This window comes from Zingiber officinale, chromosome 6A (genome assembly GCF_018446385.1).
Source record: "Zingiber officinale cultivar Zhangliang chromosome 6A, Zo_v1.1, whole genome shotgun sequence".
NCBI lineage: Eukaryota > Viridiplantae > Streptophyta > Magnoliopsida > Zingiberales > Zingiberaceae > Zingiber > Zingiber officinale.
Genome location: NC_055997.1, coordinates 3,543,148 through 3,568,710, shown reverse-complemented (window position 1 = coordinate 3,568,710; position 25,563 = coordinate 3,543,148). Strand labels below are relative to the sequence as shown.

General features: G+C 34.2%; 3 protein-coding genes across 7 annotated transcripts; all 3 read right to left on the bottom strand.

The window, feature by feature from the left end:
- Window positions 1–1,800: 1,800 nt before the first annotated feature.
- LOC121995610 (tudor domain-containing protein 3-like) lies at window positions 1,801–10,027 on the bottom strand. Of its 5 annotated transcripts, none has more exons than XR_006115876.1 (8): window positions 9,720–10,027; window positions 7,467–7,637; window positions 5,551–5,794; window positions 3,100–3,249; window positions 2,747–3,018; window positions 2,321–2,678; window positions 2,180–2,251; window positions 1,801–2,023 (listed from the first exon to the last, which is right to left on the bottom strand). XR_006115876.1 is itself a non-coding variant. In XM_042549340.1 (6 exons), exons 1-6 carry the CDS (start codon window positions 9,960–9,962, stop codon window positions 2,523–2,525), a joined length of 1,236 nt encoding a protein of 411 aa, XP_042405274.1. In that variant the 5' UTR covers window positions 9,963–10,027; the 3' UTR covers window positions 2,094–2,522. The 5 variants fall into 5 exon arrangements, 1 of the variants encoding a protein (XP_042405274.1); XR_006115879.1 differs by having other exon boundaries at window positions 2,180–2,242; XR_006115877.1 differs by lacking the exon at window positions 1,801–2,023 and having other exon boundaries at window positions 2,094–2,251.
- A 3,030-nt stretch (window positions 10,028–13,057) lies between these two features.
- Window positions 13,058–14,104, bottom strand: LOC121993787 (52 kDa repressor of the inhibitor of the protein kinase-like). Its single transcript, XM_042548098.1, has one exon. The coding sequence runs from the start codon at window positions 14,102–14,104 to the stop codon at window positions 13,058–13,060; it is 1,047 nt and encodes a 348-aa protein (XP_042404032.1).
- An 8,915-nt stretch (window positions 14,105–23,019) lies between these two features.
- On the bottom strand, window positions 23,020–25,336 carry LOC121993786. The gene is made up of 5 exons (XM_042548097.1): window positions 25,100–25,336; window positions 24,946–25,053; window positions 23,977–24,086; window positions 23,491–23,853; window positions 23,020–23,299 (listed from the first exon to the last, which is right to left on the bottom strand). Exons 1-5 carry the CDS (start codon window positions 25,334–25,336, stop codon window positions 23,020–23,022), a joined length of 1,098 nt encoding a protein of 365 aa, XP_042404031.1.
- Between the last annotated feature and the right edge of the window lie 227 nt (window positions 25,337–25,563).

Here is a 25,563-nt window from a genome sequence, read left to right as displayed (position 1 = left end):
GAAAGTATGATGAGAAAAAATATGGAGAGAGAGTATGATAAGAGAGATTGAGGAGAGAGAAAGTATGATGAGAGAGAAAGTATGATGTAAAAATAAGGAGAGAATGAAGAGAGAGAAAATAACGAGAGAGTGCATGATGAGAGAGAATACAAAGAGAAAATAATAGAGAATATGTGATGAAAGAGAATGAGAAGAGAGAGTGTGATGGAAGAGAATGAAGAGAGAGAAAGTATGATGAGAAGAAATATGGAGAGAGTATTGGCAAAAAAAAGATTGAGGAGAGAGAAAGTACGATGAGAGAGAAAGTATGATGAAAAAATGAGGAGAGAATGAAAAGAGAGAAAATAATGAGAGAGAGAGTGTGTGATAAGAGAGAAAATGATAGAGAATGTGTGATGAGAGAGAATGAGGGGAGAGAAAGTATGTTGAGAGAGAAAATATAATGATAGAATGAGGAGAGAGAAAGTATGATGAGAGAGAACAAGGAGAGAGAGTGAATTAGAAAGAAAAATTGAACAAATATACTAAGAGTATTTTCGTCCAAACTTAATTCTTATTCCCATTCTATCAAAACCCGAGAGGATAGGTTTCATCCATACCTAAATTTTTAGAATTTATTTCAAAATTTTGATTCCATTTTCATCAACCAAATATAAAATTTGGGAATGAAACCAAACGCCACCTTAAATCAGAACGACAGCATCATATATTCACGTAAATTAAATATGCTTAACAAGGTTTACCGACCAAGTAAAAATTCCCATATTCTGTTCATGTAAAGGTTTTCTGATAAAAAAAAAAATTATATCGAGATATATATATATATATATATATATATATATTTTAAATGGCAATTTGATAGAAAATATAAGACTGACTGCCTTTTTATGATAATTTTTTTAAAAAATAGTTTTTTAATATGTAAATGTATAGGTTTTGTTCTATTAATTCTGAAAGTAGACAGTAGACTGCTTTCTGTTTTAGGTAAAAATAAAAATACTTTCATTACCGGTGAAATCGTCACCTTAAGAGCTCAGAATAGTCAAAATCAAACACCTAACGAATCATTTTCATACGTGTTGAAAATTAACTCCAATATCTGAATACCCATCTAGCAAAACCGTGAGACTAAAAAACAATGTGCTACTCTCTTCATTCTATAGAAAAGATGTGATTTTCTACCTTTATCTATTCTTTTTGTTTTTTATAAATATCATCAAACTATAATAGTTTTTTAAGAGCTTTTACACTTGAAAAAAAAAACAAAATTATGTTATTTATATAGCGCCTATTTTCATAAGTAGCTATCACTATGTTATATTAATAGCATCTAATTTTTTTAATATAATTTTAACATGATCATAATAATATTTTGACAAAATATATTAGAAGTGAACCCATTTTAACTCATCATATTGAAATTTCATTATAGTGCTAAAAATTATATTTTATTAAAATATAATCCTATTAATATAAATCAGTAATGATATGCTTTTTTTATTAATATAAATCAGTAATGATTCTTTTTTTAAAAAAAATACACCATGATAGCATAGAACCAATTCCGTTTGTTTTTTAAAGAACATATTCTAAGGGATTATTTTAAAAAACTTTTATATAGAAATTATTTAAAACTATTTGTGTCAAAAAATCACTAAAAACACTTGTAAATATTAAGACTATTACATTATGAGAATGAAAGATGACTAATAAGGCATAACACAGTTCCATCTCAAATACATCGTTCCATAATTTTTAAAAAACACATGAGAAAATGGAAGGTTCTTATTATGTTACTCATCAAGGGTATTATAAAAGAATGCGGACAAAGGTTAACAACATCAAAGTACTTTTGCAAAAAGAAATGATACATGAACGATTGTTTAAGGGCTTTACTTTATTATACCTGATAAAAAAAGTCATGAATCTCTTTTGTTAATGCTCCTCGTAGCATTGGTCGATTCATTCTGGTGCAATAATTCATATTGTTGATACCATGGAGGGCTTTCGGAAACAAAGGAAGCTGATAATCATTATGATGATTGATTATCAATCGACCATTATGATGGACCAAAAGATAATACAAGGCCAACTCAAACAATTTGCGTCAAACTAGATCCTTAGTTGATGTATACAACAGAAAAATTTCAAAACAATGCAGCTGATATAGTAGACGAACCTGATGTTAAAAGCATCAATGATCTGCTAATTTTATCATAGCAGTTCTTCGATATGCACAACCCTAGTCAACCTGAATATTACCCCAAACTAATAGTTTTCTGTGAAAAAAATAAAATACATGGCAAAGGAGATAACTTACCTCAAAGCAGGCAGGTGAACAGCAGGCACTGTCTACAAAATCAAATGCAAAACCCCACAGCCTAACAATCGAATGAATACAAGCCAGCCAGTTATGATGCGCAAAGTCCTTGACAGAATAGGAATAACTACAAATACTTCGAGAATTGTGTTCGATAAACTCCCTCAGTTCTACTATAATCAAATTACCATGAAATAGGAGGTTAACCAAATCTTCTTCCCCTGCCTCTCCCTCTCCCTCTCCCTCTCCCTCTTCCCCGTCCTCTAAACTCCCTTCTTCCATCACTCATGTCTTCGGCACCGCTAAAGCTAAACATGCTCCTCCTAATCTGTTCGGCTTCTGAATCTCCAGTTTTTGCCTGAAGATTCACATATTAGGATTTTGAATAAATCCCCAGTTGCAATGAAATCCAGTAACCATACTCACATAAGAATCTTCAAAATCTAATTGGTCCTGCAACTGTCGAGCAAGCTCCTCATCATGGATTGTATCCTGCATTCCACTATTGTGCATGGGATTCAGCTTCATACCTTTTGTCCTTTCCCATTCATCTAAAGTGAAGACAACAGCTTCCTCCTGCTTTGCTTTGAATTTGTGTTTACGAAATCTTGGATTCTTTTCTTTGTTATCAGGTTGGTTCATTTTTTGAAGAAGCTTCTGTGCAGCAGCTTGGTTTTGAACTGGAACAGCTTCACTCACTGTTGGTTAAGAGGCAAAGATGATCACAACCTAAGTCAGTACAGATCACTGAAGTAAAAGATGCATATGCAATCATTTACCTTCTTTTGGTCTGGTCTCTGAACTACTAGGTTTATTCTCAGTACCACCTGTTTCTGGAATCTTTACCATTTTATCTACCTCTGCATGGCTAAGGTCCCTTCTATCTGTCTGACGGCTTAGATTTCCTTGTCTTTGTCTTTCGTCAGAAACTGCAGAGGATCAGAGGTCATCAGTAGCTACTTAAAGGTATAGCAAACGAGACAGTCAATTAGTGACTTGATCCAACTATAAACAGACTATGATGATGTAGTAGTGAAGTAAGTTACAACCAATCCAGGGACTGCAAAAAAATAAAATAACATAAACTTCCCTGTGCTTACATACCTCTTGATCCACTTAATATATTGTCCTATGAACAAAGAGAACTAGAGATGAGTTATATTATCAAACATTATCCTACAGCATATCAAACTAGTGATAAATGAAAAGAACATATGGATGAGGGTTGTAAACATTTTCTTTAAGTGGATTCTCTGAACATCTTTCTGTTCCATTGGATCCATTATATTCTTAATCTATTCTACTTCACAAGAATCTCAAAATATAAGGCTACATCAATCTTTTGTAGCCTTCGACCATTTGATTGACCAGGTCAATCTTCCACAGTGACTCTAGAAGTACACCATAATTAAATAAGTTTGAACAAAATCACATATAGGATGTAAACTTAACAACAGAAATCTCAATAGATCCAATCATATTATTTTGAAAGTCAATCTAACCGAAGTCAAGAAAAATTCTTGACTCAATCAAGGTGCATGCAGATTAGCTGAAAATGCTTTTGGTCAAGAACTCAATTATCATATCAATGATGGTGTTTTAACTAAGTTGAAATTGCTTTCAATCTGAGTTCTTAGCTCAGATTAACGAATTGCTCATGGCATTTTAACTAAGTTGAAATTGCTTTCATTCTGAATTCTTACAAGTTTCTCATGGCTAGTCAAATTTTCTTTAGTTTGAACATGCATGCAATCAAGCTTGTCTCAAACTGGGAAAGACGAAAAATGAAGAAAATATATTGAAGTGGGTGTTTCATGTCCACATTTACCTTCAGTCCATAACTCACATCAATTATGAAAAATCACCAGCCACTATGTACAAGCTAGTTACCAATTAATCCAAATCAAACACCCCACAGAATTTTCCTTGCCCATTTCACACACTCAGAATCTGCAAAAGAAAGTAAAATCCATATTCAAAGTGAGAATCAGGAACGATCAGTTACTCTCACAAAGGTCACTATTTCCTACAGATTACACCAAACTAGTTGCTGGCTTGTTCTCTCTCTTGTGGAGGGATTAAAAAATGTCCTCATATAATCAGTTTGAATCAGAAGCTACTATAAGTCTAAATAACTTAAAACTTCTAAGGTTGAATTAATTGTCTCTAAAAATAAGGTAAAATATAACAGTGTTATTCTCCCATCTAAATGCCATGCCTCTGATCAATACAACTGTCAACAGGGAATAACTGATGCATCTTTGATGCCAGCATTACATTCCCTCTTCGATACTACTATCTGTTGCTCCATTTCATAGACACCAATAGATAACACCATTGCCACTGTCTGATCTACAAAACCAGTATTGTCATCTATTATCTCAAGAAATGCACGCAATTAAGCCTCTCTTTCCTTGGCCTCTACCTTTCAAGCTTGTTCTTCCTTGTTGAGAGAAGCTTATTAGTACCACACTAATGATCATCTGTCCACCCTTGAAGTTCTAAACATCATCTCCAAAGTGATCAATAGAAGTATAGGAATTAGATGTCAGAAAAACAATAAAGAGGATGTTGGTATTTCTAGCATTAATTTGTTAACTAGATATCTGGTTGAGAACACGGATACCAGAATTGGTTGCAAAGGGACCCAACAATCAAAATCATCTCACTCTACTTGAAGAAATGAAGACCTACTGAGAATAATCAGTTTGAATCTGTCGTCATTACTTTCTCAACATGTGGTTCTGATACTTGAATTGCTTGCATGTACCACAAAAAAACATCAAGCCATGTTGATCTCAACTCCCAACTATTTGAGGTTGGCAATTCTTTAATTATCAGTTAGGATAAATAGGCTGGCTACATATTAACTAAAATAGTGCCTTTAGACTAAGCCAAAAATTGAGTGACTTCTTAGTAATCAGTTAGGATAAAGAGCACTAATATAATTATTACATATTCTCAAATGTAACACTTGAAGATTAAGCCTAAAGCTAATGACTTCTTAGAAATAACCTAATACAAGGGGCTCTAAATCAATGGGATGTAATAAATTGTGATGTTCATTTAAAGGCATTAATACTAGTTAGGATTCTTATCTTTTATCTTTAGGGTGATAGGATGAATATATCCTAACAAGATGAAGTAGTCTACCACCACATAAAACAAATATGCCCATGAAAAAAAAAATGCTATTGATTATAAGCTAGAAACTTCTGATAGAAGATTACCATGAAGTTTACGTGGCTGTGCAGACCTCCCATATTCTGCAATTTGTAACTTTTCAAATGGAGGAGGACCAGTACCATCATCAGTCTGAGACAACTTGAGTGATGATCTGGAGAAACCTGAATATTTCCGACTAATCTGCCATTCGTCATGGAGAGATTGCACTAGACCTCCCATCACAAGTATCGAATCAGGTTCTAAGCATAGTATACCACTGTGAACGGGTATTCTTTTCTCCATACGAATCTAGAGCCCAGTTATGAGAAAACCAATGTCATATAGCTGGAATATAAAAGAATACCATAGCATGTAACAAGGTGAACTGTAGGAATTACAGATGTCTATTATCGAGCATATATCAGTATAATGATACTTGTAAAAGTATTAAAACTTAAACCTAGCTAGAATTTAATATGTGAAAGCATAGACATATGCATATATATAAGATAATCTAGTGCATACCAGCCACAAATGAGATTTATTGAAAAGAATGTAAGCAACCTTGGCCCAAAATAAAATTCATTAAAAATTCAGAAGAAAATCAGTAGTCATTCAAGCACTGAAAATTAATGTTTGTTCATAAACAAAAAGAGAAATAAATTTATGATCAAGTTTTAGACAAGTTAATAAATAAGTTTATTTATAAATTGTTTGTGAGATTTATTCGTGAATGTTAACGAATTGAGCACCCTGGTGTTCAAGTTTGTGTTTTTTAGTTATTTTTTACCATGAAATAAACATAAATAAGCTCCTATTGAAACAAACACCAAGTTTATTCACAAACGCCATGTTCATTTACAAGCCATATGACATGATCTCAAACACCAAGATCCTCCGCATGAGTCCCATATGACATGATCTCACATTAGACTTATTGGGCCCTCCTCTTTGTAACTTCACTAAAGCTATTCTCGTGGGATTTTCTCCATCATGCACGAAATCCATCTATTTGCCCTACGCAATGTTCACCCAAGTCCTCCACAAAGTTGTCCTAGCCCAATTTGGTCTTCTGTAGAGTCTTCCTCTTGTGCAGCCAAGCACATTGGGATGCCTTCCTCCTAGGCATCAAGAGACACAACGGCATCAACTGATACACAATGTTGATCTCCTTTATCAAAGCATCAAACACACAGTGGAACCTCCGGTCAACATCCATTGTCAGCTGAGCCCTGACTCATGTTTCATTTTGTGCATCATCACCGCTAGTTGTGCCTTTGCAAATGTCAAGCTGCATGCCATCATGATCAGTTAGGCCCCTTACTCGTATGACATTCTAGTATCATCATTATTAGTCAACCGCATTGTGTTATCCGTTTCGTGGATCTAAAGGCAGTCTTTCAGCATGTGTTATTCAGGGGGGTCTCAAGTCAGATCAACCTTCACTCCGTGTGCATCATTCCGTGGAGGCATCAAGCCGGATCAATTCTTTCTCTACATGTATTATTCTGCAGGAACCTTAAGCTAGACATATCACTTAAATATATGTAACAAAGCTAATCTCTACAGTATATTCAAACTAGCTTGAGGGGCAGTGTTAGGGACATATGTAACAATGTGTAAGGGATCATTTTTAATGTTCCCTATTCATTAACAATTTATGAAAGTAGAGAGGGCTCCCTAGTGTTTATTGAGAAGAAGTCTAATTTTTTCCTCAACGATATTGAACTAACCCAAACTACAGGTGTGCAACAACTTCCAAAGCCCATACTGTTTGGAGATGCATTGTTCTTGTGCAATATGTTTTTGCACAAGATAAGTATCGGAAACAATGCAACAAATGAAGGCAAAGTCAAATGGATCTGATGAATAATCAATATTCTAGAAGATATACAAAGAACTTCAGATAGAGCATCCATTATCCACCAAAAACACAAAATATACACACGATTGAAACTCGAAACTCTATTAGTACTCATACCTTAGTACCAGGGATTAACTCTTCACTGATAGTTGAAATCGGAGCATACTCTATTGCAATTACTTCTGAGTGCCCATCTGTTAGACAGAACCGGAGGAGACGGCGATCATAATATGTTGGCTTGAATGAAGCATCAATGCTGCTACGGTGTATATCTCTGGTAGAAACTATCTGTTGGTGGGTAGTTCAATTAGAAAAGTTAAAAAATTCACAAGAAAACCTTCTATGCAGAGTAAAGGCAAAAAAAAAATCTCACTTGTGAAGAGAAGCACAAAAAAACTAGAGAATTTCCAGAAAATGTAAGTTATGAAATTAACACAGAGTTTATAACATTGCTAAAGGAGAATGTGAGCGCAATGGTAAAGTTGCTGCCGTGTGACCTGGAGATCATGGGCTCAAGTCGCGGAAATAACCTCTTGCAATGCATAGTAAGACTGCGTATAATAGAACCTTCCCTGAACCCCCACATTGGCAGGAGCTTTATGCGCCGGGCTGCCCTTTTTTATATAACATTGCTATGAAGCTAAGCATAGTCTTATTATGTGAAGATAATGGTGCTCCCTTACCCTACCCCGCCATAGAAGACCCAACAAATAGCAAGTTTAAACTCCAACACGAGGACTCAACAAGCATCATAGGGAAAGAAGATACGGAAGACAGATCCTACTTTGATGATATTGAGTTCATTGCTTGATAAAGCTAGATCAACTAAAACAATGTGGTCCAATCCAATTGTAAGTGAAATGCTCATGTATTTTCCTTGATTAAAGAATTGCGGTCCTAAATTCAACAAGAGTTGAATCCTAAAACATTCCAGTGATGGCTGAAGTAAAGATTGTGGAAGAAGATTGTAGGCTCACAAGAAGGGCAATGTTAAAGCTAATTTAACCATCAATGCCACTAGACTTCTTCCAAGTGTGTCGACAATGAGGAAGGTGGTAAAATAAGAACTAATTTATCATCACAGAGGAGGCAAAGCAACTTGTCTTGACATTTATGAAAACTTTGAATTGGTTAAGGTCATCAGCTTCGAAGCATTAGAGTGTGCTAGAACAATTAAGCATCTTCCCTTCAATGTTGGTGCTTAGGACAGAAAAATCAAGTTTTGAGTGGTTCAATGGAGGATTTCAAGGTTATCCTTGGAAAAGAATTCCTCTCGAAGATGAAATAGATTCTAATTCCCTAACTCAACAGGTTCCACATTGCAAGTGATGATGCACTTTGCACGTTCCCCTCCATTCATGGCTGGTCATAAGGCAAATGTGCCTTATTGACATTGTGATTGAATGAAAAGTCTCATAGGGTCAAACTAAACGTGGAAACAATGATAATAGCATAATTAACCATCCCAACAAGTTTATGGATGCAAGATAATCAACATGGCAACTCCCTATCAGTCTTGTTGAGAATTTAGCATGCAAATACAATATTCCCCAGTGAATAATGCAAAAAGCAGTGTCACTTGAACACCTCAAGGTGCCCAGATGGTTCAAGCTCAATACTGCATTATGAGGATTCTTGGAAGACCGACTAATTAAATTGGCAGGAAGATGAAAACAAGATTCCAACCCAACCAACCTTCATAATCAAATAAATTGACAAAGAACTTAACGAATCACAACCTGATGAGCGAGCAGCAAAAGTCAACAAGGGTATTGAAATGATGAAGTGAGAGATCTGTATGTTAAGAGTATCAACAATCCTTTAAGGTGAAAAGCATGCCTAGTCTATCAGGACCTCTTTAAGTGTATTATATTGTAAACTAGGCATGTATCATGAGACCATTTCAGATGAGGAATAGTTGATTTGCTGCTCAAGTAATCTAGCTAGCTGTGGTACGCCAAAATGTCCTATTTCTGGTTAGCTTACTAGAGTGACTATCAAGATGCACAGAGCAAAACAGTCTATTGAAGACTGCAATCTCTCAAAGAGACATAATATCCACATTTATATTCAATGGGACAATCGAAGGGTTTATGAAGCCCAATCAGAAAAATATATTATTAGCCAATCCATGAGTTCCATGGTCCGAACATGGATACCGCTGCCTGCAAGGAAAAAGTTAATCTTCAAAGATTATACAGTCTCAAACTCAGTTATCCTATTGCTATAGATGATAAAAAGGATCAGAGACAACGCAAGCACTTCAAAACAGGGATTTCACAAGCGTAATAGAAAAAAAAAACGATCTCTCAATCTATTTTAATTTCAGATTGCAGCAACTATTTCAGCAAATCAAAGATATTGCTCTACCTGCAAGACAATGGGGCCTGATAAATTGTTCAGTTTCTTGAGCGAAGAAGGATCGGGAAGCATCTTCCCGCCGAATGACCTCATGTCCATATTCAAGAGCTCCGATTGCACGGACTCGGCGGTCTGGCGACTTCGAATTAGAGCTCTGATTTCCTCGTTCTCCTCCGCAAATCGCCATCCCCTCGAGTTAAGGGCGGCGATTAACGCCGTCTCCACCGATTCGCTACTCGCGCTCGCCTCCATTTCCCCGCTGATTTGCTTTCTCTTGCGGTTCCGACGTGCGTTCCCGATTATGGTAAGTAGGGTTCGCGTACAATCTCGGTCAGCAACGGCCAGGATCGATGGGACGACATATGCAATTTTAAAAACGGTAAATTGAATGGCTAGAATCAGCTAGAAAACGAATCTAAAGTCATCTTGAAAATACTATTAATCATTAATTAGAAAAATAAATTTTGAAAATTTAAAATTAATATAGGAAACTATGGTCGTAGTTTGACCATAGTGTGTAATGTTGTAAATAAGTTGAGCCGTCTAAATTTTTTAAAATTATTGTTCAAATTTGGTTTGATTTATTTTATATAAATTTGAGCTTGTTTGAAATTTAGTTTAAAGTTATCGTTTAGATGTTATCAAGCTCTCAATTTAAGTTTAGCTCGAGCTTAGTTCATTTAGATATTATCGAACTCTCAATTCCTTATTTAATTATTTAAAATTTTTACTTATTTGATTGATTACTGATTTTAATAATTCAAACTTATTTATTTATTTATTTAACATATTGATAAAATTTTATTTTTATTAATGAACATTATTCACAATTGTTGTTCGTGTGTGATCGTGCACACGTGTTGCGTGTGTAATATAATAATATATAAATTATTTGGGCCCAGCAATAAACTACTGTAATGAGCTTCCCTATGAAAAAAATTATTTTAATTTAATATTATACTTATCTTAGTAAAAGAAACTAAGAAAAATATATTTTTTAAATATCGTCGGCTTAAAATCTTTATAGAAATTTCTTTATCATAGTGTTATCAATTATAAGATGTGGGACTAAAAAGAACTTTATTTTTTTTATATAAAACAATCAGAGAAAATTAATGATGAGAAAAATTCATAATAATACGTCGTAGCTGAGTCTCGAACTCTAGATCACTGATTGTTTCGCTTGTGGAATTACTAATAAACCTTGGAATTATTTTTAGTGTGAATAGAAAAAAGGACAGTAACATATATATATATATATATATATATATATATATATATATATATATATATATATATATATATATATTTGTTTAATTCAACGAGTTGTCCAATCTTATTTATTTAATTGATCTTTTGTATATTAAATGAACATAAACAAATTCTTACCAAGGTGAATATTAAATTTGTTCACGAACGTATGATTTATTTACGGTCCTAATAGTTTGTCTAATATAACTCTAGTCACTTCAAATAATTTTAACCAATTGCTCTATATTATAGTAATTTATTAAAATTGCTTTATATTTTAGCTTTTCTAGTCAAAATTATTTAAATCATAATAAGTTTGGATTAAAATTACTTCAATAATATTTGATTAATTTTAATTAAAATAAAATAATTTAATTAATATTTAAATAATTTTAACTAATATTAAATTAGTTTTTGATTTTTAACTATAATTTCTTAATTAAATTTACAAAAACAAAGAAGAATATTTTTAAAATATAGAATACCCATTCAATATTTTTCCAAATGAAATGACTTTTTAATAATAATAAAAATAAAAGATATGTTTTTGATTTTTTTTTATCTATTTGAGTGATCAGTAAATATAAATAATATGAAATTATAATAAATATTTATATTAATTGAGAAAAATATTAAGAAAAAATAGGATTAATTTCAACGGATATAAAATATCTAGTTAGATATTTGATTTTCTCGTATAAATAATCATTCTGTTAGAGTAAAATGTCTCTTATAATTTATCTGCTTCTATCTTATTATGGGGCGATATTAAACCACTTAAATTGAATGATATTACCTTTATCCTAAAACAGACTAACAAAATTTTATATTTTTAAGAATTCATTAATTTTAAGAAATTTTAACATGTCAAATGAATAAAATATAAACCTACAAGTCTATTAACAATTAAATTCTAAAAATGTATTAGGGATTAAAACTGTAAGATCCCTAACTTCCAATTTACTTAAAATCATTACATAATTTTTTTTAAAAAAAAACCTTCAATCCATACTATATATTTATAAAGTAAATACTTAAAAATATTTAAACACATGTACCATTAAAATAATTTCAACTGCAGTTCAAATAACTCGAAATCTTAAATATAAATAACAACAGTAAGACTACTTAAAATCCAATCTAGGTCTAACGATATAAAATAAAATAACATAAATAATAATAATAATATCTTTTTGCTCTCCAGAACTAATCTTAAGCATAAATAGTATCAAGATAATTTAATCTTCAAATCTATAAAAAAACTTGTAAGGTCCTGGAAATGTATATTCTCTGTCCAATCTAATCAAGTGTCTGAGCCTCCAATCTTATTAATGTTATCCTCACCTGCATCATCCAAACTTAATGAGTCTAAACAACTCAGCATGCCTTAACTATTATAGCAAGTAATACATATGCATACAATAGTGAAAGATACTCTTACATAAAATAACATGAGCTTACAAACATAAGCATACGTATATATCATAAAAATCAGGGATATTGTGAATTTTTCGTAAAATTGTAATCATAGCATAATCATAATCATGTCATATATCATAGCATATAACATTTATCGTAAAATTTTTTAAAGGTGAAATTTGAGCATTAAAAGCGATTAGCTAATTGGCGGCGATGGGGAGGGGGGGGGGGGGGGTCGATTGATCAATCTCAACTGTAAAATTATAGTACCAGATGGCGGGGCGTCAACAACTCTCATTACTAGACCGTGGCCTAAAATAACAAAAATTCGATATTGGACTCCCTATGGGGACTTCTCCCGTAAACAGATTCCCTATGGGGCAGTGCCGGACCTGTGATTTTGGGGCCTGAGGCGAGCAAAAAAAAATGGTGCCTTCAAAGTTTGACATTCATATATTTTCCAATCAATGTAAATATAATAATATTTTTAATTCTAGAAATAAAAGATAAAAAAAATATCATCCAAAACAATATGTCATAAGCAAATATTAATATAGTCAAAATGATCCAAACAAAATATAAAATTCATCTTCCGAATCAATATATGTCACTTGAATATTGCTCGCCTCGCAGTTTTAGAAGCAAAAGTATTGATTAAGTTAGCATAATCAACTTTCTCAACCACTTTCTTTCTCGATAGATAACATAGCCAAGCAATTTAGTCTTTCTTGCGACATAGTTGATCGGAGATAAGTTTTGATCAATTTCAACTTGGAAAAACTCCTTTCAGCAGATGCAACTGTAACTGGTATAGTCAGCAAAATTCGATAAACAATATAAGCATTTGGATAACAACTATCCATTTTCTTCAAATAATTCAGCACATCAATCACTCTTTTTGATTCTTTTGGTAATGAGTGTCTTAACAACTTTAGTTCTAAATATAAATATGATCTATCAACATCAGAGTGCCCATCATGTGTTAAAGACTCTTGAAGATTGACACATGAGTGTAAGAGACTATCATCATCAATATACTTCAATTTCTCCAAACTAAATAAAAATCCAAATGTTTCTTCATATTTTTGAAATTGTTCAAACCGAGTTTGAAGTGAAGAAAGAGCTTGATCAATTATAAATAGGAAGTAATTAACTCGAAAAGATTCTTTAGGAGATTGGGTTACCTCTTCACTATTGATCTCATCAAATTGTCTCTTTCTTCGGATGATGCGTTTTTCTCGAAAAATAAGTTCAATTCCCATTTCACTTGCAATATGTTCAGCTTCAATTAATGCTTGATCAAATCCAGATTCTCTAAACTCTTGGAGAGAAGAAATAAGTCCTTTTAATTGTCTAATAGCAATATCAATATCCATATTTTCTGCTTGGAGAAACTTACTAACAATGTTAATCTCATATAACAACTTATACCAAATTACCATTCCAAACACGAACTCAAAATTCTCAAGTTCAAATGATGCCAAACCCTCAGCTTCACTCTTTATTTTTGAGTCATCAGAAATGTTTGTCAAATCAATTAAAGCATCTCGTATTTTCGAAGTTTGATCTTTTATGGGCTTCACACTGTCAACATGGCTTTCCCATCGTGTTTGTGATAGTGGCTTGACTGTAAGACCTTGCACATGATCTTTGAAGATTTGCCACCGCTTGGTAGAAGAAGAAAATAATGAATATATGCGTTGTATTACACCGAAAAAGGACATTGCTTTAGGATAACATTTCACCATATCACATAATGTGAGATTAAGACTGTGACATCCATATGGAGTGTAGAAAGCTCTAGGATTAATTTCAAGTAATCTACTCTGTACACCCTTATGTTTTCCTTTCATATTAGATCCATTATCATATCCTTGACCTCTTATATTATCAATGTCAAGTTCGAGATTGTTCAAAATATTTTTAAGCTTTGTAAAAAGCCCAAGTCCTGAAGTTTTATTAACTTTCAAAATCCAATCCAAAATTCTTCAACCGCTATTGCATTTTCTGAATCATCCACACATCTAATTACAAGGGACATCTGCTCCTCGTGACTTGCATCTAGAGTGCAATCAAGTATGACAATGAAATACTTTGCATGTTTAATTTTTGCAACAATTGAACTTCTTACTTCAGCCGCCAACATCTGTATCAATTCATTTTGGATTTTGGGTCCAAGATAAGTGTAATGAATCTGTCTTTCTTGAACACGCCGAAGGTGCTCCTCCATTATTGGATCAAATTCAACAATCATTTCAATTAGCTGCAAAAAGATTCCATTATTCTCAACATAAAGCTTCTCATTATCTCCCCAAAGTGGCAAGTTATTCTTCGCAATTCTTTGCACAACTGCAATTATTCTCTTCAATACTTGTTTCCAATGTTCTCTCTTCTTGTTAATTACTACTTGTATATTTTCATCAATTGTCTTTTTCTTTCGAAGTCTTCTTTCTAATTCAATCCAACTAGTCATGCAATCAATATGATCTTTACTAGTTTCATGAAGACTGAGATATCGACTGATATTCTTCCAATCTTTGTATCCTTCGTCAGCTAGATGACTAAGTTTCATTGTGGTTCTTTGAGTCTTGAATAACTTGCAACAGAAACAAAAGATCTTGTCCATAGAAATAAAATATACTAGCCATCTTCTATCACTTTTCTCACCATTTGGCAATTGCCTCTTATAATGTGATGGATTGAAGTGCCTGCCGGTGTTATCAAGAGGAAACAAAATATCATCATCTTTTCTAGGACCTCTTTCAACTAGAAAATCCCTAATATTTTGCATTTTGTCCCAATTTCCTGGATCATCAACATTTAAAGGAAACACGATCTCTTGATTTATATCTTCATCACTGTTATTTTCAGGCATATTGACTTCAACTTTATCATTTCCATATTATTTTTGGTTTTCATTTTGAAGTTCATTCAATTCACTATGTTTCTGATCATTCAACTTATTATCAGTGTCATCCTGATTCAGTTGTTCAACTACTTCTGTTTGCTCTACTTTTTGGTTGTTAGTGAAGTACTTATTAAGACTTCATACTTGACCTTGAATTAAAGCTTCTTCCTTTTGTTTTTTCTTCCTTTTTTCTGCTCCAGACAATTGTTTTCTTATAGGAAACATGTTTGCTAAAAGCCTAAATATTAATCTTCAACAACAGTTCATAGATTAAAATAGTTCCAATATTTAAATGCATAAAAAATTCACCAAATCATAATATGTGTAAATATCACCCTGCTAAATCATACTCAAATTTTTTATCTAATATTAAAAACTATGGTGGACTAATCATATTCTTCGAGCACCCCCATTCAACCAGTAAAGAAGCAAAATAAAAAGAAGAATTGATAGTAGATTCAGAGAACTAGAGAAGTAAAATGTCATCTCAAGAGAACATAAATAGAACATACTATTGTATCTTCCTCTTTCCCTTCCATTGTCTTTAAAATCTGCACATACTCTCTAATCTCAAGCCCTAATTTATAAAAGTCATGGTAAAAGAGACATTGAAGATAAAAACTGGATGCACAATGTATCAGAACCACTAGAGTCGAGATGCAAGATTTCACATATATTGTTAAGTTGGAAACGTAGAAAAACAAACAAGATGCCACTGAAAGTTGAAAGTTCAATGCTTATATATTGATTATGAAAATTGTTAATTTAAGTGATGAAGATAGTAATTTTCATCAAATAACTTGCAAATCAAATCATTTATGAATAGTATTTATATTTGCTATTTTTCTTACTTTTTGGCAGCAAACAACCTGTCTTCCTTTTCCAATAGCAGCACCAAAAAGGAAAATTAAAAAGAAACCTTGAAATGAACAAAACAAAAAATTTTAGGGCTCTGAGAAATTTACTTCCAAGCATAGCACAAGATTCAGCAAGGACACAAGTTACACAACTCACCGATCTTAAGAAGCAGGAGAGGAGATGATCAAGAACAGTGAGAGCGATTAAGTAACTGCAACTCAGATCGCACCACTGGAATCTTTAAATTTGATTGGCGCAAACTACAGGGGAGGCCAAGCCGTCAAGGTGAGCGGAAGGTGAATCAGCCGTCGTTGAGTCGCCGATGGGAACAGGAGCAGTGACGTAAGCCGCAGAGGTAGAGCTGATGGCAAAACGGCGGAGGCGGCTTGCAGCACTTCTGCCGTTTGGCCACGGGGCGAACATGATATAGTATGCGGAGAGGAGAAGCAACAACGTTTAGGGCAAGGAAAAAAAATAAAATTAAAACAACAATAGGGGCCACAATGTTTTTTTTTAATTCATATTCGTATATTAGTGTTGATATGTTGTGCCGCAGCATATCAGATTTTTTTTTAAATTATTTTTGTTAAATTTGAATTAAAAAAATTAATACTTCTTTAGATAAATCCATAATACATAAATATATCCCCTAAACATATTACAATACCCCATAAATATTTAAATTTATTTCATTTTCAATTTTTTTTTACTAAATACTATAATCCAACTAGAAAGTCTAAACCCTAGAGGTAAAATCTTTTAAAAAAATAGCTTAAAAATTATAACCCAATTGGGAAACATGAACCCTAAAATAAAATTTTAAAAGAATATTTTAATTAATTTTTTTAATTCAAAATTTTTTTTAAAAATAATAACAGACAAAATCTATTATTTTTTTTAGATTTTGAATTAAAAAAATCAATATTTTCTTTTATATATCCCTAAGCCATGAATACATCCTCTAAACACATTACAATGCTATGTAAATACTTAAATTTATTTTATTTTTTATTTTTCTTTTTACAAAATATTATAACCCAATTGGAAAGCCTAAACCCTAGAGTTAAAATCTTAAAAATAAAAATAACTTACAAATTATAACCCAATAGAAAAACCTCAACCCTAAAATAAAATCTTAAAAAAATATTTTAATTATTTTTTTAATTCAAATTTTTTAAAAATAATTAAAAAGGAAAAAAAATTAAAGCTCATATCCTGCACCTGTGAACGTAGCGCAAGATGTCATATTCCTCGAGATATATATATATATATATATATTTTAAAATTTTGGTGCCCCTAAAATTTGGGGGCCCGAGACACTTGCCTCATAATCTTACTATTTTATTAAAAATCTCTTCCCTTTACTAACTAAATTTGGTGAAGCCTAAAATGAATTTACATTACTGTCCTTTTTTCTATTCACACTAAAAATAATTTCAAGGTTTATTAGTAATTTTCTTTGGTTGTTTTATATAAAAAATATAGTTCTCTTTAGTCCCACATCTTAGAATTGACAACACTATGATCAAAGAAGCTTTTATAAATATTTTAGGCCGACGATGTTAAAAAATATACTTTTCTTAATTTCTTTTATTAAGATAAGTATAATATTAAATTAAAATAATTTTTTGCATAGAGAAGCCCATTACAATAGTTTATTGCTGGGATTCTTTAACGTGACACTAGAAAATCCAAATAATTCAAATTTTCAAAGACCCAAATAATTTATATATTATTATATTACACACGCAACGCGTGTGTACGATCACACTAGTTTATATTAAAGGTCTGGACCTACTATGGGGTATATATATATATATATATCTATATATATATATATATATATATATATATATATATATATATATATATATATCATTTTTCTTAAAACCAAACATACATTGTAATGATATCATATATCATTAAATTCCATAATCATCTAAAATAAATAATTTTATCATACTTATGATTACTCGGGACACTACCGAGATTTTTAAATTTTTTTAGGCATAAAATGACAAATTTGGCCTTGAACACCTAACTTTACAATTTGGCCCTTTAACTCTAACACTTTGACTAGAGCCTATCCAAATCCATCATACAACTTTAAAATAAACTTCTAAATATTATTTTGATATATATAAACCTGAGCCTCTAGACTAAATTTCGTAATTCATTTTAAAACCTGAATCGGAGTCCTGGTTTTAACCCGTATCGACTCAGAACCTTCACCAAATTTTCCCAAACTCGAATTGTGCCTTATTAAAACCTATCTAAACTATATGGGGCATAATTCAGATCCTACCAACTCCATTTAAACTCCGAAATATTCCCTGCCCCAGAAAAATGCCATGGCCACTAATATATCTAGGGCTGTAAATGAATCAAGTGTTCGTGAACAAGTTTGGTGTTCGGCTTGGTAAGAGTTTGTTTATGTTCGTTCAATATACATTAGATTAATTAAACAAACAAGTTTGAACAGCTCGTTAAGCTAAACAAACAAGCTTGAACACATATGTGTTCAGCTCGTTAATGTTCGTGAACAACGTTCGTGAACAATGTTCGTGAACAACGTGTGAACAATGTTCACGAACAATATTATTAATAAAATTCTTTTCAATATGCTAAATAAATAATAAAATAAAATAAATAAATTTAAATTATCAATCTTAATAACCATCAAACAATTAAAAGTTTCAAACAATCAAACAAGCTTGAATTAAGAGCTTGATAACATATAAACGAACCAAGCTCAAACCAAGCTCAAGCCAAGCTCAAACCAAGCTCAAGCCAAGCTTGAATTGAGAGCTTGATAATATCTAAACGAACCAAGCTCAAACCAAGCTCAAGCCAAGCTTGAATTGAGAGCTTGATAACATCTAAACGAACCAAGCTCAAGCCAAGCTTCAAACAAGCTCAAGCTCATAAAAAATAAACCAAGCCAAGCTTGAACACTCATTTCAAAAGCTTGGTTCATTTTAAGCTCAGCTCGGCTCGGCTCGGTTATCTTATCAAACAAGCTTGAACACCCCAAAGCTCGGCTCGACTCGGCTTGTTTACAGCCCTAAATATATCCACTGGCCACCTTCTAAACTTGATCCCTACCAAAACCCAGCCACAGCTAGCCCACACTAGACCATGACGCAACCTCCTAAGACTCCTCTGGACTCACCTGAACCCACGTTGCGAACCAGACACACAACCATGCACAAGGGCGTGCATGGAACATCCAAAACGATGCGCTACATGGTGATCGCACCCTAGCTAGCTGTTGGGGTTCAATCAAAGTCCCACATTGGAAAGATTTAATAAATATCATGGGGTTAAAAGGATGCAAGATATCTTCATTGGCATGAGACCTTTTGGGTAGAGCCCAAGAACAAAGCCATGAGGGCCTAGGCCCAAAGTGGACAATATTATGCCATTATGGAGATATGTGGACATCCTTTGGATACTTGTGCGGAAACAAGTAGGTCAGGGTGACCAGATGCTTGCGGGAGGCCTGGAGCAGGTCAAGGTGGCCGAATACTCGCATGAGGCCTTTTGGGTATAGTCCAAGAGCAAAGCTATGAGGGCTTAGGCACAAAGTGAACAATATCATGTCATTGTGGAGATATGTGGACATCTTTTGGGCACAACACTAGCCTTTCTCTGACCCTCACCCATGAATCAGATTACACAGGACCCTCTTAGGACCCCGACACGAGTCTTTCATACCCTCTGGACGCAACCGACATGGCTGCACAAATATTTGCGCCCAAGAGCCTCTAATCCGAACGCCAAACCATGCAAGATCTTCAATATTTGATCGGCTCTTCTCATATACCAGACCTGCTTGAACACCATCTAGGACTCTTAGATAGCCCTCAAATCATATCCATACCCTTCCTAGACTAGCAACCCCTTGCAACATCAAAACCGTGGGTTACATATAAAAAACAGCAAGTTTTCATGCATAAATCAGTAAAAATGGAAATAAACATCATGCTATTGATTTTCCATGCAATAAATCAGATCACATATATATGGCTTAAATGATGAGAAAAATGAAGGTTTGAACATGCCTTTGTGTGATTCATGCACTAAAATTCGAATCTAGACACGTGAGAACATTGTCGGAGGGATGGAAAATGACTTGGTTTCAATTTATCCTTGAAACTTGATCAAAAATCCTCTGATATGAAGAAGCAACCTCATTGTTGCCACTGGACTCATAACCCTAAGTTTTTGACGTGAAGTTTTGTGGGGAAAAAAAATAATGCTTGGAAGACAGGCTTTTGGTTTTAAATATTTAGGTCAAGATTAGGCCACTAATCCTAGGTAATTAGGCCCCACAAAATCAATTAAAAAAAATTCGTATATGATTTTTTTTTACAAAATCACTATTCACACAAACTCTATTCACATGCAACTATTTACTGCAAAATATTTGAAACATGTTTTAATAAATTATTAATGAAAAGTTAATTTGATGCCACTTGAAAATAAATATTAATTCTATGAGTTTTAGAAGATTCCCTATAAAAATATTCCAGCTGTCCCCGACCTCCTTTCCCCGACCAAGCATTGAATATTCCTAAATAATCCTCATCATGAAATCATATGAAACTACTCAATTAAACATTTAAACGTGCCTAAAAGATGACATAATGCATTGAAAATCATTAAATTAAATTAAATTACCATTTAACTAAATTGCATGCATGTAATTTTTGTTAATAGATTTTGGACCTTACAATTTCTCTCTCCTTAAATAAAATTTCGTCCTTGAAATTAGAACTCACCGAATAACTCCGGATAGCGGCTCCTCATGTCGGCCTCAGTCTCCCAAGTAACTTCTTCCTCCGAGTGATTCAACCACTTGACTTTGCCAATCTTGATGACTTTGTTCTAAAGCCTTCTCTCTTGTCTGCCCAAAATCTGAGTAGGTCTCTTCTCATAGGAAAATCACAGTGGCTCGTAATTCAGTACATGTGAAGGATTCGATATATACTTCTGAAGCATCAAAATGTGGAACATATTGCGCACTCCTACTAGATTAGGTGGCAAAGCTACTCGATATGCCAATGTTCCCACCCTTTCAAGGATCTTGAATGGTTCGATAAGTCTTGGATTGAGTTTTCCTTTCTTGCCAAATCTCATAACACCCTTCGTAGGTGCTATTTTGACAAAAAAATGGTCACCAATAGCAAACTCGAGATCTTGTCTTCTCTTATTAGCATAGCTCTTCTGGTGGCTTTGACCAGTCTTCATCCTGTCTCGGATTTTGACTACTAAATATGTTGCATGCTTGACAATTTTGGGTCCCAGTTATGCTCTTTCTCCAACCTCATCCCAACGAATAGATGATAGACATTTTCTTCCATATAGTGCCTCATAAGGTGTCATTCCTATAGACGACTGATAACTGTTGTTATAGGTAAGCTCCACTAGAGGTAGCTTCGGCTCCCAACTTCCTTGGAAGTTGATCACACAAGCTTTAAGCAAATCTTCCAAAATTTGTATCACCCTCTCAGAGTGATTGTCTGTCTGAGGATGAAATGTTGTACTAAACAATAATTTAGTCCCCATAGCTAAATGCAGACCCTTTCAGAAATATGATGTAAACCTCAGATCTCTGTTCGAAACTATAGATACTGGAATCCCATGTAATCTAATTATCTCTCGGATATATAGCTCTGCATACTGAGTCATGGAAAAAGTCATCTTTACTGGTAGAGAATGCGCTGATTTAGTAAGACGATCCACTATGACCCAAATGACATTGAAGCCCTTCACTGTCTTTGACAATCCTATTACGAAATCCATCTAATGTTTTCCCATTTCCACTTAGGAATAGAAAGTGACTTAAGCATTCCAACTGGCCTTTGATGCTCGACTTTTACTTGCTGGCAGGTTAAGCATTCAATTGCAAAATGTATGATGCCTCGCTTCATACCTGACCACCAATATAAAAACTACAAGTCCTTATACATATTCGTACTCCCCGGATGGATAGAATAAGGAGTACTATGAGTTTCCTTCAAAATGTTGTCCCTAAGTGAATCACCACTAGGAACCCAATGTCGGCCTCAATATTTGACAATATCATCCTCAACCGAATATAGCTTCAAGCTCTTAGATTCATCCCTTAGTCTCCATTTCTGTAACTGCTCATCTGATGACTAACTTGCTCGGATTCTGTCTCTCAGTGTCGACTGAACTGCCAGTGTAGATAGATTAGGAGCATCGCCCCTAGCATAAACCTCTAGATCAAATCTATGAATCTCAGTTTGAAGTGGCTTTTGTACTGACAGTTGAGCAATAACTGCTATTTTTTTGCTCAAGGCATCAGCGACTACATTAGCTTTTCCCGGATGGTAGCTAATATCGCAGTCATAATCTTTGACAAGCTCTAGCCATCTCCGTTGTCTCATATTCAGCTTCTTTTGTGTAAAGAAATACTTGAGACTCTTGTGATCAGTGAAGATTTTGCACTTCTCACCATACAAGTAATGTCTCCATATCTTCAAAGCGAATACTACTACTGCTAACTCAGGGTCATGAGTCAGATAGTTCTTCTCATGCACCTTCAGCTGTTTAGACACATAAGTAATAACTCTGTCATTCTACATAAGAACTGCACCCAACCCCAGCTTCGAAGCATCTGTATGCAACACATACTCTCCTTGCCCCACTAGCATAGCTAAAACTGGTGCTGTAGTGAGTGCTTGCTTTAATTGCTCAAAATTGTCTTGACATTCAGCTCCCTAAGTAAATTTAGCATTCTTTTTCGTCAAGGCTGTCAAGGGCACTACAATAGTAGAGAAACCTTTGATGAACTTTCTATAATAACCAACTAAGCCCAAGAAACTGCGTATCTCGGTCACACTTTTAAGGTGGCCATTCTTTAATTGCCTCAACTTTGGTGGGATCAACTCCAACTCCATCTCCAGAAATGATGTGGCCTAAGAACACCACTCTCTTGAGCCAAAACTCGCACTTGCTAAACTTGGCAAATAGCTTTTTATCGTGCAGTGTCTGCAAAGCCATTCTCAAGTGCTGACTGTGCTCCTCTTTGCTCTTCGAGTAAATCAGAATATCATCTATGACACAATGATGAACTGATCCAAATATGGTTGAAATACGTGATTCATGAGATCCATGAAGACCACTGGGTCATTAATCAATCCGAAAGGCATCATCATAAATTCGTAATGCCCATATCGAGTCCTGAAAGCTATCTTATGAACATCTACTTCCTTGACCCTTAATTAATGGTATCCCGATCGAAGATCTATCTTTGAGAAAAATGATGCTCCTTGTAACTGATCAAATAAATCTTCGATTCTAGGTAAGGAATACTTATTCTTCATGGTGACTCTGTTCAACTCTCTATAGTCGATGCAAAGTCTCATGCTCCCATCCTTTTTCTTCATGAATAGGACTGGTGCACCCCACGGAGAAAAATTCGGGTGAATAAATCCTTTGTCTAGCAGCTCTTGAATCTGATCTTTCAATTCTTTCATTCCTGTAGGTGCTAGACGATACGGTGCCTTAGAGATTAGCACTGTACGCAACATCAACTCAATAGAAAATTCCACCTTTCTCTCGGGCGGAATGCTAGAAACAACCTTGGGGAAAATGCTAGGAAAGTATTTAACAACATCGACATCTTCTATCTTCTGACTGACTGAATCAGGCACTAAAACAATACTGACTAGAAATCTGTGGTAGCCTCATCTCATAAGCGTCCTGACATAGAGGCAAGAAATGATGTGTGGCCTCTGACAATTCCTAGCCGCCTCAAAAATAAACGGCTTCCCACTGGATAGTCGGATAGATACTGACCTCTGTTGAAAATCAATTGTAGCTTCTTTATGAGATAACCAGTCCATTCCTAGAATAATGTCAAATTCAGGCATCGACAAGACGATAAGATCTGCTCGAACCACATTATTCTGCAATCAAAGCTCCAAATTCTTCACTATTTTCATAGAAGTCATCTGATCACCAGAAGGAATAAAAACTCTAAAACCTAAATCTATCTCCTCAGGTATAATCTTTAGTCGCTTGACAAACATTACGGATATAAACGAGTGTGTAGCTCCTAAATCTAACAGTGCATAAGTAGTTGCACTTAAAATAAATATCCTTCCTGCGATAATTATACTAGCATAACCATTCTAGTTTAATAAGTTTAAGAATTTCTATCATTTTACACCTTACATTTCTAAAAAAAAATTATATTATTTGCCTCTAAATTTTTAGAAAATGCGATTTAGGCCCTACAACTTACAAAAATCTATATTTTAATCCTTTAAATTCACAAAACGCATAATTTCCACCCTAAATGAAGCTATTTAGATCATGCAACCAAATCAACTAAGTTCCATATTCCCAAAAATAATTACACTCACCATGCAAGAATGCAATATAAAAATGTTAAAGCAACTAGGTTGCTCGTGATCAATGTCGTGTCTGGCTCTGCCTCCACGACATGCATGACAAAAGCTCATCCTATCGTTGGCTGCTTCTTCTTTGGGCATTCATTAGCTTTATGCCCATCTCCTCCACAGTTGAAGCACTTGAAGGTGCCCTACATGCATTTACCTTGATGGTAGTGACATGCAAGAATGCAATATAAAAATGTTAAAGCAACTAGGTTGCTCGTGATCAATGTCATGTCTGGCTCTGCCTCCACGGCATGCATGACAAAAGCTCATCCTATCGTTGGTTGCTTCTTCTTTGGGCAGTTATTAGCTTTATGCCCATCTCCTCCACAGTTGAAACACTTGAAGGTGCCCTACATGCATTTACCTTGATGGTAGCGATTGCACTCCTTGCACAGTGGATAATTTTCAGTCTTTGAGGCAGTTGCTTTTGGTTGCCCCATAGGCTTCTGTTGTCCTTGCCCCTTCCATGGCCCTAAAAAACGCTTTTTGTTCTGTTGTTATTGTTGTTGTGGATGAACCCTCTTCCTTTGTATCTCCCAAGCTATATCTTTCAAGGATTGTTCAGCTCTATAGGCTCCAGTAATAGCATCCATATAATCAACTAGTTTCCCTAGCAGAATATCCCGGCGCATAGTAGGTCGGAGGGCATTTAAGAAGTGCCTCAGTTTCTCATCAGCATCATTAGCAATAAGGAGCACAATATTAAATTTCTTAACAAATTCAACAATAGATAAGTCCCCCTGGCGGAGACTCATAAATTCTCTTTTCAGTTTCAATCGGACATCAGTAGTAAAATATTTCTCATAAAAGATCCCTTTGAACTGCTCCCAAGTCAATGTATTTAGATTCACTCCTCTTTCAGCTCCTTCCCACTATAAGGAAGCATCATTCTTCAGTAGAAAAATACTGCATTGGATCCTATCAGCATCAGTCATGTTCATGTATCGGAAGATAACTTCTAAAGATTGAATCTACCCTTTAG